Below are 13,478 nucleotides of genomic sequence, written 5' to 3' on the forward strand. Positions count from 1 at the left end.
GGTACGGTAAGCTCCGTTGTGCAGATGGGAGGGGAGGTGCCTCACTGTGACCACACTGCCAGTGAGAGCAGAGCAGGGACTTCTGAGCCTGGGCCAGTCTGAATCCAAAGCCTGTGCTTCATGTCCATTACAGGTCCATGGAGGATGGAAAGTTTGACCCACAGTCTGTAATTGCAGAGACAGACCTGACAATGGCCCTTCCCTGCTTGGAACACTGCCACACTTTCCCACTTGTTCTGGGATAGACAGCAATGTCCTCAACTAGACTGACTGTGCCATGTGCAGTCTGGCCCCTCTGATTTCCAGCCTTCTCTCTTCTGCCCCTTTGCCACCAACTAAGCAATCAATCCCTCATAGCTCAGTGGGTAAAGAATCTGCCTGAAAGGCAGGAGACTCGGGTTCGATTCCTGGGTTGGGAAGATTCCCTGGAGAAGGAAATGGCAACCCACTCCAGTATTCTTGCCTGGAGAATCCCATGGGCAGAAGAGCCTGGCAGGTTACAGTCCATGGGGTCTCAAGAGTTGGACATGACTTAGCGACTCAACCAACCAATCAAATGATCTTCCAGTTGCTTGGGCAAGCCCAGAGCATATCAACCTCTCTCTGTGTATGTCTCTCTCCCGGAAATGCTCTCCCCAACCTCACCTGGCTTCCTCCTCTCCTATAGATCTCAGCCTCTACCTGCTCCTGAAGGATGGTTACTTATACAAACCCTGCTCCTCCAAAGACCAGGTTGGTTGCCCTATTACATGTGCTCATATATTGCTGAAAGTCTCCTGGATAAGATGCCCTCATAAACCATTAGTTCGATATCTATCTTCTCTGCTAAACCAGGGGTCCCCACCATACCCCAAAATCTAGTCCTGTGCCAGGTGATGAATGAGTAAAGAGAGGGGGCCAAAGTCATTAGAATTTGTCAGGCCTCACTAAGAAAAGATGGTACATCCTGGATCAGAAAAGATTTGCCTTTCTGGGTGTTCCCCTAAAATAGTCACTGGCCTTTGAGTTTGGAGGTGGGTCCTTGGAAGGGCATTTCCTGGGTCTGTGGAACCACAGAGTGTACAGTGGAACCTCAGGGCAGCTTAGGGTCAGCTCTCTGAGATTCCAGGTAGCATCTGTTCTTTGGGGTGAAGTGAATTTGCATCTGAGGCAAAATGAAGTATATGACATGGTGAGGTTTTCAGTCTTCCTCCACTGCACTCCGCCCATGCCCTCTGCTCAAGAAGAGACTCTGCTTATTGGATCAGCTTGTAGGTCCTCTTTAGCTTGTGCAGGAAAGTGGAAAGAAACTGGAGAGGCTGAGCTGATCTAGGTAACAAAGAGCTGAATCAGGGACGGGGCAGCTGAGAAGGGGCACCCCGAAGGTTGAGTTAGGGGGAGCTGGGCTGGGACAGAGTGCACAAGAAAGATTTCCATCAGCAGGTGCTGCCTAGGAGAGAGAGAGATGAAAAAAGAGGTTTCTGATGAGGTTTTGCTGTGCATTGATCATTTAACATCCCACTGGTGGTGGTAAGGGTATGCCAAGGGTAAGACTAATGTCACTTTTTAATTATTTGTGGTTGCTGGACTGTTGTTTCTTTGGAAGTGACCCAAGAACAGGCACTGAATGTGGCATTGTGGCTTCATCTGTAACATGTAATTTAATGAGTCTTGAGAAGGGGGCCAGTGTAGTCCGCGTGGCCCATGTGTTGCTCTGGAATCTTCTCTCCTGTATGTCAGACCCTGGCTCAGCCTTGCTCCAAACTTGATGTAGAGCTTGTCATGTGCGTCTGTGGGAGGAGGGGATGGGAGGCCCCTGTGGTCCATCTTCTCCATAGGGGAGGTGGGGAGAGACTCCTCAGTAGCTGAGTGCAAGCCACAGTGTCCTGGCTTTGGCTTGTGACAGCTGCCAATGGGGTCTTTGCACCGATGAGCTAAGGACTGGGGCTGAGAAGCGGGGAAATGGCTGCAGAACTTCCTGGGAAAAATAAGTTGGAAAAAGGTCTCCTCTTGTAGAGAAGACTTGCCTTCCAAACCGTAAGACATGGGACTTGGGCTATGCCCCAGGTTCCCAGCCCATCCCAGGCCAGGGAAGGAAATGATAAGCCCACAAACAGAGCCAAACATGTAAGGACAGTCATGGGGAGGGTCATGTGGGGCCAAGAGGAAGAGGAGGTGGAGGCACCTACGTTCTTGTTCTTCATCCTCAAACAGGGAGCACGTGGTCTACTACAAAGGCTCCCCACTGCTTCCAGACTTGAAGCCATAGGTGCTATCTTTCTTCCCCCCAAAATGTTTGCTATTAACGGCAACCAGATCGGCCTGACTGCAGAGACTGCAGAACTGAAGCCCTCTTTCCTCGCACCTCTAGGTTGAGTCTGAGTAGGAACGGTTCACACAGAGTGTGGGATGCTTGCCCCAGCCAGACCTGTTGGGGTCAGAGCAAGACCAGGTAAGGGAGAGGTGGCATCTTGGGGGCAGGAAGAGCTTGGGAATGACAGTTGACACCTCCAAATTCTGTTCCCTGCAACCCTAGGGTTATTTATTTTTTTTCCTGATAATGCCCAGAATATATGTAAATCACAGTTTCTCAACCTCAGGACTCTTGACATTTGGGGTCAGATTGTCGTTTGTTGTGGGGCTGGCCTGTTGCAACCTGTGATGTCCAGCAGCATCCCTGGCTTGCACCCGAGATACCAGTAGTGCCCCCAGTGTGGCTACAAAAGATGCAGATATTGCCAGATATACCCTTGGGGGCAAAATTGGCCCCATTTGCGAACTTCTAGTCTAAATCGAGTCAAGCAGTCCATCGCCCCACAGTTTTTGAGATTCAAGGGTGAGATTATAATTTAGGCTCATTTCTCACAACTGTCAAGTAGGGATATAAAATGGTAACTACTAAGCCCCTTCTGCTCCCCCAAATCTGTGTTTCTAAGATGAATTCTACTTTACTGCCTTTGAGGCTAGGTAGAGAGCCAAGGTGGCTGTTGGCTCGATGAAAGAGAGCTCACGGCTGGTGAAGATGGTCAGTGCTGACATCTGCTCTCTAGGGAGCCGCATTCTTTCTTCCCTATTTAGCCGACCTGACACCTGGCACCTTCTTGATATCTCCCCTGGATCTTCAATGGCCTCTCAAAGTAACAGAGTTAATTCTCCCAGCCAGCCCCTAGAGTTGCCTCCACCGAGTATTCTCACCTTATTGGATGACAACGCTGTTTCTAGTTGTTGGGGCTAGAATCTCTGAAATCACAAGTCCCCCTTTTCCCACACACACTCCATATCCAACATTATCACCAAATTCTGGCGGCTTCAAAACTGATCCAAAACCCAAGCATTTCTTAGCCAAGCTCTTCCCATATCCTGGTCTAAGCCATGGTCACCCCACCTGTGGTCTCTTAATTGGTCTTCCTGCTTTTATCCTTGTCCTTCTCTGACCTGTCATCAACACATCAGCCAAAGGCTCCCATTGAAATGAGATCATAGCTCTTCTTTAATCAAAACCTTCCACTTAAAGTGAAAGCCACACCTCCTGTGGCCCCAAGCCCCCAGGTGGTTTGTGCTCCCTCCCCCATGCCTCTCCCATTGCTTCCACCCACCCTCGTTTTCTTGATGTTCACTGAGCATACCAGGCATACTCCTACCTCAGGGCCTTTGTACGTGCTGGTCCCTCTGCTTGGAGAGTTCTTCCTACAGATGCCCACGTGACCCTCACCTTTCAACTTTCTATTCATTGAAACATTCTCAGTGAGGCTGCCCTGACCACTCCTTTTAAAATGATATCACCACTTCCTTTTCTTGTTCCATCCACCCCTCCCCTCCACAGCCTGTCTTTTTCCCCTCATGGAACTTATCACATCCTGCCCAACTTAGAACCTGGTTATTTTTGCTCATTGTCTCTCTCTTCCTCCCACTAGACTGTGTTCACTATGAAGATAGAGACTGTGCCTTTTCTCTTTACTAAGGTAGTCTCTTTGCCCAGAAAAGTGTCTGGCACAGGACAGACCCTCAGTACATATTTGTTGAATGAATGAATGACCCTTCCCCTTTGATGCTTCAAATCCTTTGCTAACACAAAACGGGGATATTTGGGTGGACAAATTAAGAAAGATAAAGAAATGGATGAAAAAATGAGCTCTTAGCTAGCCTGATCACAATTATCTAGGCAAATTGAAGTACAGAAAATCCTAAAATACAGCCCAATAAAAATTTCTATTTTTATTACATTATATAATGCTATGGCTGACTGTTTTTCATAACTGTTTAATACCAGCTGTGTGTGTGGAAGGGCCGTGGGTATACATACATGTGCACATGCACCAGATGTAGGTGAATTGAGAATTTACCTAAAATAATCCACATCGGGTACTTTCACTTCCATGAATACTTAACTCATGCTCAAGACTTGCTAGGTGTTGATTCAGAGACTGCCATGTGTCTTTTCTCTTCCAAGAGCTTCAGGGAACTTGACTGCTCACTGAAAGTTGATCAGACCTTGAGCTGTCTAGGTGTGTGGGTTCTGTGGGTATCATAGCTGGTTGGTTGCCTCCTAGACTTTCAAACCAACTCTTTTTTGAGGCTGCTAGACTGATGTCTGCTACTGGCCTCACCCCAAGGTGGTCACAGTGAGGACAGGCACAAAATTCACTGGGATTCAGAATGAAGCCCAGATATTTTCCATGGTTGTAGGAAGATTTTTTTCCCCCTCTCTATCCATGATGCAAAATAAAAAGTTGGCAGTCTTCTTGTTACTATTAAAGAGGTTAGTGTGAAGACAAAGCATACAGACAGAAGAGGGCAGAACTGAGAGAATCAGAGGCATAGAGCCAGGGTTCCATTGACTTTGTGAACCTCTGGATCAAACCCTACCTGATGCCTGCCCCCATTTATAGATTTCACATCTATCCAATGCAGTGAGTCCAGGAAGCCCATATAAGCTGGGATGTTTTTACCTGCAACAAAAAGCATCCTGATACAGTCCTCTTGCTTTCTTTCAGGCCCTTCCTTCTGCCTCTCACAGGACCTGAGTGTGCGCTGAGGGTACAACACGAGGGTATCCTGCACGGTCTGTGTCACATGCATACATACAGACGCACTTCAAAGTCCTAAGGCAATGGATTGTTTCTGGTTCACGTATATCTGATGCTCCATTTTTCTGACACAAAGGAAAATAATAAAGGGCCTCACTTTTATTGTTTCAAAGCCTGAAAAGAAGTAGACGGGATTTTCAGACCGCTTAATTTACATCCCTGAATTTTGCCGCTGAACACATTTTAATGCCCATTTGAACCCCCAGAGAACCCCGAGGCCAAGTTGGTTCTCCCGATGGCCTCTCCTAGCATCAGCCTGAGACCTGCAGGCAGTGCTGTCCAGCGGACAGCCCGCCAGCCAAGATAATGTGTTAAGAGACTCTCTTGATAGGCTGTTCCTTATTTATTAGATTCCAGATACATGGGACCAGGATGGGAAGACTCCTAGGGCATTTGGGAGAGCACATACAGAGGTGGGAGTATGTACAGGGTGGTGATGCAATAAGGGACCGTCATTTTAAAAAATATATACATCTTAAGAAGCCATTCCAGCCACATTATCCTTATTAGAAAATAAAACAATCTCCACATAGTGCTTTTCTTTGGTGCTCTTCCGTGGCACGGGCCTCTGTCCCCTCGCCACAACCCCCTCTGCCTTCTGTTGAGGGGCTGGGGGGACCCTGGAGGGAAGGGTGGCCCCTGACCCAGGGGGCGGGTGCAGACTCCAGCTCCTCTAAGGCCCTGCCACTGCCTCCCACCCAACATCCTGCTCTGGTCTTCCTACTCGGTTCTTAAATTGTGCCCTGGGGAATCACTGAAGCTTCCTCTGTACCAAAACTGCGAGCCCTTATCAAGGTTCACATGTGCCAAAGCCAGTCTAGAATCTCGAGAAAGTGTGGGGACACGGGCACCAAACAAAACCCAGCCAATACCACCTTCTCTGTGGTTGGATTTTTTTTCCATTTTATTTCTTGGTTCATTTCAATGACCTGTATCATGAGAGTACAACTGAGAAGGGTTATGTCCTCTTTACAGATTTCCAAGGAACAGTGGATTTGGGGGGAAAACTTCAGTTTTGTTCTGTTTAGGTGGGATGGGGTGTCCTAAACTCTCCTCGCTTCACATCCTCCGCTAAGTTACCCCCCTCCCAACTTCCTCCCCACTTCCCAGGGAGGTCCCAAAAGCTGGCTAGGCTCCCAACTAAGAAGTTGGCCTGTAAACTTCTCTGAATGCCAATGGATCCATCAAGTACGCACCAGGGCCTTCCCCACTGAACAGACTTCTCATCGTTCCCGGTACATTTCCTGTTGCCATGAGAGTTTTTTAATGTAAAAGCAGCAGCCACCTCAGTGGCACCAAGCCATCAGGATCATGGCCACCCTCTGGTATAAAGGGGCTCTAACGCTGGCACACTGGCAGATGCATGAACTCCGGCAAGGCAAAGCTGCCCTGTATATGCAACAACCACCGCCCACAAACCACCTGTTGCACTGTTAATCAGAGGTGCTTTTTCTAGAAAAGATGGACAGTGACGACCAGTTGTGAACTAGCCCCTGCAGCGGCTCACAGCTCAGGTCCTCACGCTCGAGCAGTGACTCTAACACAGAACGGGGGTGATGAGATGCGACCCTCTGCTCCCTGCCTCCTTGAGCACACAACTCAGTGAGAGGCTAAGGGAGTCAATGAATGGCCCCCAACAGCTAAGCAGGCCTGGGTTTTACCCCTGGTCCCTCAGAGGCACCTGCGCATCTATCCGCCCAGATCAGAGACTGCACAGGATGCTAGCAGCACCCTGGATCATTCCAGTGCTGCCAGACAAATGACTCTGGCCTTGAAGACTCCATAGACAAAAAAGGGAGGGAGCATACTTCGCTGGTTTGGAACCCCTGACATTTTCTCCATGAAGGTATCTGAGAGCAGCAGATGGGATTTAGCCAGCTCTCATGCCTGGGGTGACCTTAGCACATCCTGGAAGAAAAAGTTCAGAAGGAGCCGTGTCTGGGTGTGGAGAGGCAGAACCAGCTGCTTCCCTCGGAAGGCTGCGAGGCTGTGGAGGAGGATGCCTGGCCTCCTGGTCCTGGGGCTAGGTGGGTGGAGCTGCCTGCCTTTCAAAGTGACAAGAGGTCGGGGGTAGAATGTGTTGGACTCCCCGGGAAAGTGTCCCTGGCAGGACTGCTCTGATCTCTGCTTTAGAAGACAGCTGATTGGATGGATGCTTGAAACTCCTTCAGCCATGGGAGGTCCTGTAAACTGCTCTCAGCCAACCCCATGAGCCCCAGATGGTGTGTTCAAGTTGCCCTCCCCCCAGTCCGAGTGGGTTATAACGAACTTTTATAGCCGCTCACTGAAATGGGTGACCCACTGTTCCCATTCGGCCAGGACTGGACGGTTTCCTGGCAAATAGACTCTCAATGCCAAAACGGGTCCTGGGCAAACTGGGGTGGTTGGCACCTTACACAACAGCCTGATGGACTGGTAGGGGGTGGGGGTCTCCTGCCAGAAAGCTGGCATCTGAGCACCCGGGGAGCTACGCTTTACCTCCTTAGTCCAAGGATGGCGGGTGCAAACCCTCCTGCAGCACTGGCTCACCCTGCCCTTTGGAGGGCAAGGGAGGGGGCATCCTGGTGTCCACTGATCAGGCAGGCTGGTGACCTCTGTGGAGCCCCTGTCTTCAGAGTTCCCTTGCCTGCTCATCTCTGCTTCTGGGCCTTTCTGTGCTCAGCAAAGCTTGGTCTGGGCCTCTCCCTATTCCACCCGGGTCCTCCTAGAGCTGCCAGCCTAGAATCAAGTGCCCAGGGTGCCCTCGGAGGGGCCAGGTCCCTGCATATCCCTCAGTACCCCAGGCCCACCTGCTCTGGACTGCCCCCAGGGAGCGGGAGAAGCCTGCAGAAGAGGGGGCGCTGGGGCGTGGTATCTTGGACCCTGCTCTGCTCTGAGCCAGCACCGTCCCCACCTGTGGGCCCTGAAGTCTTGGCTGGTGGAACCCACAGTGGGGGTGAGCTCTGAGGTCGGGCAGGAAGTTGCAGTGGGGTTCCTGGGGTGCCGGGGTGGAGAGGGAGGGGACCCTGGGGCAGCAATGGAAGGCGGGTGGGGGGCGCACCAAGGGGGCGGGGTGACTAGGAAAATCCAGGAGCTCTGGCGGCTAGTCCCTGATGGTGAGCTGGGCTGGCCTGGGAGCCTAGGTGAAGACTGGAGGGAGGAAACCTTCTGGACTGCGGAAGGCGTGGGGCCTCCTGGGGGGCAGAACCTCAGAGTAGGCAGGGCCTCTGGAAGAAAGTACCTGCTTTCTGGGAGAGGAAAGCCTCCGAAGGTATACCCCCGCCTGAGTATGCCAGAGTCCTGGCACTAAACACTGCCCGCCCAGGCCGTGGGTGGAGGCTGGGATGGGTGGGTGGGGATGTCGGAGAAGTGGTTACGAAATGTATGTGCTGCCTCCTGCTGATCAGGTGGGGAGAAGTTGCCTTTCCTCCTTGGTGGTCTCCGGCCTCAGGGGGGAGTGAGCTCTGGCCCAGGCCTTGGCATTGCCATGGCGGAGGAAAAAAACACAACATACCAAATGAAAAAAAAAAAAAAAGAGCCAGTTACAGATGAGCCCCGCACCTGCCTTTCCATCCCCGTACCCCCCGCCCCTCCAGCACCCGGGACTCTGCACACAGCCAGGAGGCGAGGAGCCCCTTCCGCCGCGACGGCTCACGGCCATGATACAGGACTTGAATGTTGAGGCTGGTGGCTGTGGAGGTGTTTGCGTCGGTCCATCCGACTGTCCTTGGGCGGGAGTCCGTCCGTGGGCCGGGCCATCAGACCTTGGCCTCCAGCATCTCCAGGAAGAGTTTGTGCATGGGCACCTTGCCTTGCAGTTTGATGCTGTAGAAGTGCTGCACCGCCTTGGCGGCCGTCTGCCGCAGCAGGGGCAGCGTCAGCAGCAACTTGCCCGTCCTCCGAGGCTCCTCGTGGCGCTGGCTCAGCTCGTAGTCCTGCAGCGCCTCGTGCAGCAGGTCCTGCAGCTTCTGGACCGCCTCCAAATCCTCAATGTACATGGAATCTGCGGACACAGTGGGGTGGGCATTAGCGGTACGACTGCGGAGCGCAGCCCCGGGTGTAGGGGGCCCCCATCACTGCTTTCAGAGCCTTCCAGACCCTCACGTTACAGAGACAAAACCAGGCTCAGAAAGGTTAAGAAACAGGTCTGAAGTCTCAGAAGCCAGTGACTAGAGCTGGGGTTCACACCCAAGGAGAGATCTGTGCCTATGGAAGACTTTTCTTAGATAACCACCAGGAGGCGGCAGTGAAGGGTTTGAACAGGAGCAGTGAAGGGTTTGCCCCAGAGGTGGGGCGGGGTGAGGGGGAGAACCTCTGGCGCCAAAGTGGTGGAATTGTGATCTTGCCCCCTCACTTGCTAGCTCTGTGACTTTCAGCAAGTTGTTTCATTTGCACCTCATGTTCCTCATTTGTGAAAGGCCATAATACCTAGATCTACCTTGAGAGGCTAAATGAGTTAGTACCCATCAAGGGCTTAAAATAGTACTTGTCACAACTATGATACCATCATCACCAGAACCATCACCACTACCACCATTATCTTATACCTTCACAATCGTCAGCTTATCACCACTGTCATATCACCACCACCATCACCATACCATCACCACCGCCACCACCATACCATCACCACCGCCATAACCACCACCACCACCATAAATACCACCACCATCACCATCTTATCACCACCATCATCAACTTATCACCATCATGATCATCAGTTTATCACCACTGTCATATCACCACCATCATCATCACCACCATCACCTCCATCATCACCATCAGCATCTTATCAGCATCATGATATCAGCTTATCAGTCATATGATGTGATCAGTCATATCACCGCCATCATCATCATTATAGTCACCATCATGATTTTATTGTTACTGCTCCCACTCGGCACCAGCTCGAGTCTTCAGTGCACTCCCTAACCTTACAGAACAGTTGTTACAGTTGCATGTACACAGATAAAGGGGCTGAGTTCTGCGTCTGGGTGCCCTGAGGTGGGGCGTATGGGGGAACTGAGATCGCTTGGCTGGACAGGTAGGGCACAAAGAAGGGAGATGCTATTGGGAGTTCTAGAAAATCCTGGGGAGGGCTTTGGACTCTGGCCATGAATTCCAAGTGAAATTTACCTAAATCGCAGAGGGGCAAGGAGGTGCCGGCCGATGGCTGGGTTACAGGTGGGTCCAAGTCAAAGCAAAGTGGAGCCCACTTCCTGGCCTCTGGAAAAATAACCCACCTTCTTCTGACATTCCTTAAAGATATTGAGCCTCCACCCTGAAGTGCAGCACCCAAGGCCTGTCCAAGGTGGGAGGATAAGGGTGCATGTGGGTCAAGTGAACTGGAAGCTCGGGGTGGGTCACCACGGACGGCTGAGCAGGTTTCCCAGACTCCTCAAAGGAACAGCGCAGTTCTTTGCATGCTGTGTTTGCTAATTTTTTTTCCTTTCTATGCTGTGTTTGTTTAGCTACCAGACTGCTGAGGGCAGCTGTACCAACTGGCTGACCCCAGTGATGCCCTCTGACCTTGTGGCCCCTGCACTCAGCCCATGCCTCCACAGGCCCTGCCTCTTTCTCTTACGAGAACAGCAGTAGAGTGAGGTGGATGAGACTCTGGAGCCTTAGATGCTGTGTGACTTTGGCCAAGTTACTTAGGCTCTGAGATTGTTTCCTTGTCCATGACACAGAGCACATGAGGGTGCACGCCTTACAGGTGAGGGCTAAATGAGCCAGCACGTCATTAGGCACTCAGTAAGCAACTAATAAATGTTGTTATTATCGTTACTTTGAGAACTCAGAAGGCAGGAGATGCCCTTGAGGGGCTGGCCCCATACCTGAGATTCCCCCACAGTCTTCTGCTCCTTGTTGCTAAGGCAGTGAGGACTCTTCCTTTTGGCAGTTGGGGGAGAAACCTGGCTCCATTCCTACACTCTTGGCTGATTTCAGAGCATGGTCCCTGTAAGGCTGTGACCTGTCCATCCAGACCCCATGCCTCCTGCCAGCTTCCTCTCCCCATCACCCCGCCCTCCCCAAGGAGGCCAAAATTGGCAGCTGCCTTCGACCGAAAATGAAATAAAATAACATTGCAAGATTAATTTCTTTGCAATCTATCAGCGAGTCTGTATTGATGGCATTGATAAACTGTTAATTACAAAATCAATGGCTATGAATTTTTTTCTGCTGTCAAGGAGCCTTGGAGAGGCCAGGAGGGGGTGAAAGACAGCCAGCTGGCTCCCGAGGGGCTGTGTTTTGGGGCAATAGCCTCTGAGGTGCTCCGGCCCACGTAACCTCAGCAGAGGCACCCACAGTGGGTTGCCTCCAGGCAATGATCTCCTAGCCCTTCTCTCCTCCAGCTAACACACTATCTGCCTGGATGACTTCCCCCTGGCTGCTGGGAACAGGCCATGTCCCCGGAGGCTTTCAAGGCTCCCTATACCAACCCCATTCCACTCCACTCCCTTCACAGTCCTGGAGCTCCGGTCTAATACCAACAGCTCTTCTAGCCTAATCTCTCAACAGGCCTGTTCTTTCTGTTTCCTGCCTGCACCTGGTCACTCCATGACTCAGCCAAGGTTGTGGGCATCACAAACTCCTCTTTTCCCACTTAGAGCTCTTGGATCTGCAGAGAGCTGCAGGATGGCCTGGTAAACACCACGGGGCCAAGAAGTCCAAGTTCCCGGCACTCTGTCGCTCACGACAAAGCATGTACTCAGGTAAGCTTGATGCTAGCTGAAGTTCCTGATGGGCTCTGTCAGTCTTTGCATGGGTGCTCAGTCACTTCATTCATGTCCGGCTCTGTGACCCTGTGGACTGGAGCCCACCAGGCTCTCCTGTCCATGAGATTCTCCAGGCAAGAATACTGGAGTGGGTTGCCACACCCTTCTTTCTCCAGGGTATCTTCCTGACTCAGGGATCAAACCCAGGTCTCCTGTGTCTCCTGCGTTGCAGGCAGATTCTTTACCACTGAGACACCAGGGAAGCCCGTCAGTCCTTAGGAGTTTCATGTGTGTGTGTGTGTGTGTGTGTGTGTGTGTGCGCATGCATGCACTTGGATATGCATGTGTGCATGTCTGTCTGTATGTATTGAGATCAAGACAAGAGTAGCTGGCAGAGCTGAATAGTCCTCGGAGAGCCCTTGCAGTTTGTCCGTGGGGGGTGAGGTGACCACTGAGCGGCCTCCTACCTCTTCACACTCCTCTCCTGGTCCGGGCAAGCTTGAGCTCCTGGTCTCTTTCATGAGAAGTGGTCAGGAGACTCCAACAACAAGGATGTGCCCTTGAGGGTCTGGCCAGCCCTGCTGCGTCTCTCTGTGCTCCCCAGTGTCCTCTGCTCTTATTGATTTCCTCTCCTCCTCTGCCCTCGCAAACCCCCAGCCCCTCTATGACCACTGACTACAATGCCTCCCTTTGAATAGGAGAGCGTGCAGGGCTGTGAGGGTGTGAGACTCGGCTGTATGACGTGTGATGACCGAGATCTGTCCCCTACATTTGTCAAAACAGATAGAACCGGACAACACAAAGAGTGCGCTCTGCTGGCAACTCTGGACTTTGGTTAATAATAATGTATCAACATTGGCTCATTAATTGTAACAAATTACCACACTAAGCCGAGATGTTAATAATAGGGGAAATGGTAACAGGGATTGGAGGACATGGGTGGGCTGGTGTGTGGAACTCTATGGAACTGTACCTGATCAGTTACTCTGTCAACCTGAAACTGTATGAAAAAATCCCAACAGCATTAGCATTCTCTAACAAAGACTACATTGCAATTTTGGAATCCCAAGGTGTGGGTAAATGGTCTCTACAGAGGTATGTAAAATGTTTAATTCTTATTTTACATTAGTTTTTTTTTTTTTTAATAAAAGGGATTTGAACTAAAAAAAAAAAGCTTCCCTCTGTCTATTAGGTTGGGTTTCTTAGAAGCAGAGACCGACACAGGGGTTCAGGTGCAGGGGATTTGTGGAGAGTGTGCTTTCAGGAGAAAAGGTGGGAGGTAGGATAGAGCAAGGGTAGGAGCAAGCAAGGTAGGGAGGCAGCCTGCTTGGCTCTGATCCCACTCCAGGAGTCCAGCCTTTTGTTCTCCTGTGTGTGTCTGCCATTGGCTGAAGGTGTGTGTGGGGTGTGGGGAGTTGATGGAATCCTCCAAACAAGGCAGATAAAGGTAGGTCTCTGGTGAAGGGAGAAGCTATGAGCTATTAGCAGCAAAATTCAGCAGCTGGGGCACGGGTGTGTTAAGCTAGTGAGGGGGGGTCTGAGTGGGGCACCAACGGCAACCCCTGCCTTCTCCATGAAGCCATTTGTTAGGGGGCCAGCTGTCCTGCTTTTCCAGGAACTGCTGTTTCTCAGGACATGGAACTTCCAGTGAAAGTGCGACAGCATCAAGCAAACCAGCTGGTTATCCTGTCTGTACATCTGGAACCAGCTCTCC

General features: G+C 51.2%; 1 protein-coding gene across 3 annotated transcripts in view; it reads right to left on the bottom strand.

The window, feature by feature from the left end:
* Positions 1-5,396: 5,396 nt before the first annotated feature.
* ESRRB (estrogen related receptor beta) overlaps positions 5,397-13,478 on the bottom strand; it is a 185,808-nt gene continuing 177,726 nt past the window's right edge. For all 3 annotated transcript variants that reach the window (XM_086319504.1, XM_086319503.1, XM_086319505.1), the window contains exon 7: positions 5,397-9,048. In XM_086319504.1, coding sequence (XP_086175630.1) covers positions 8,804-9,048 — 245 coding nt within the window. In that variant the 3' untranslated portion in view covers positions 5,397-8,803. The remainder of the gene's footprint in view (positions 9,049-13,478) is intronic.

This window comes from Bos grunniens, chromosome 10, assembly GCF_055505025.1.
Source record: "Bos grunniens cultivar Pamir isolate PY7600 chromosome 10, Bosgru_T2T1.0, whole genome shotgun sequence".
Taxonomy (NCBI): Eukaryota; Metazoa; Chordata; class Mammalia; order Artiodactyla; family Bovidae; genus Bos; species Bos grunniens.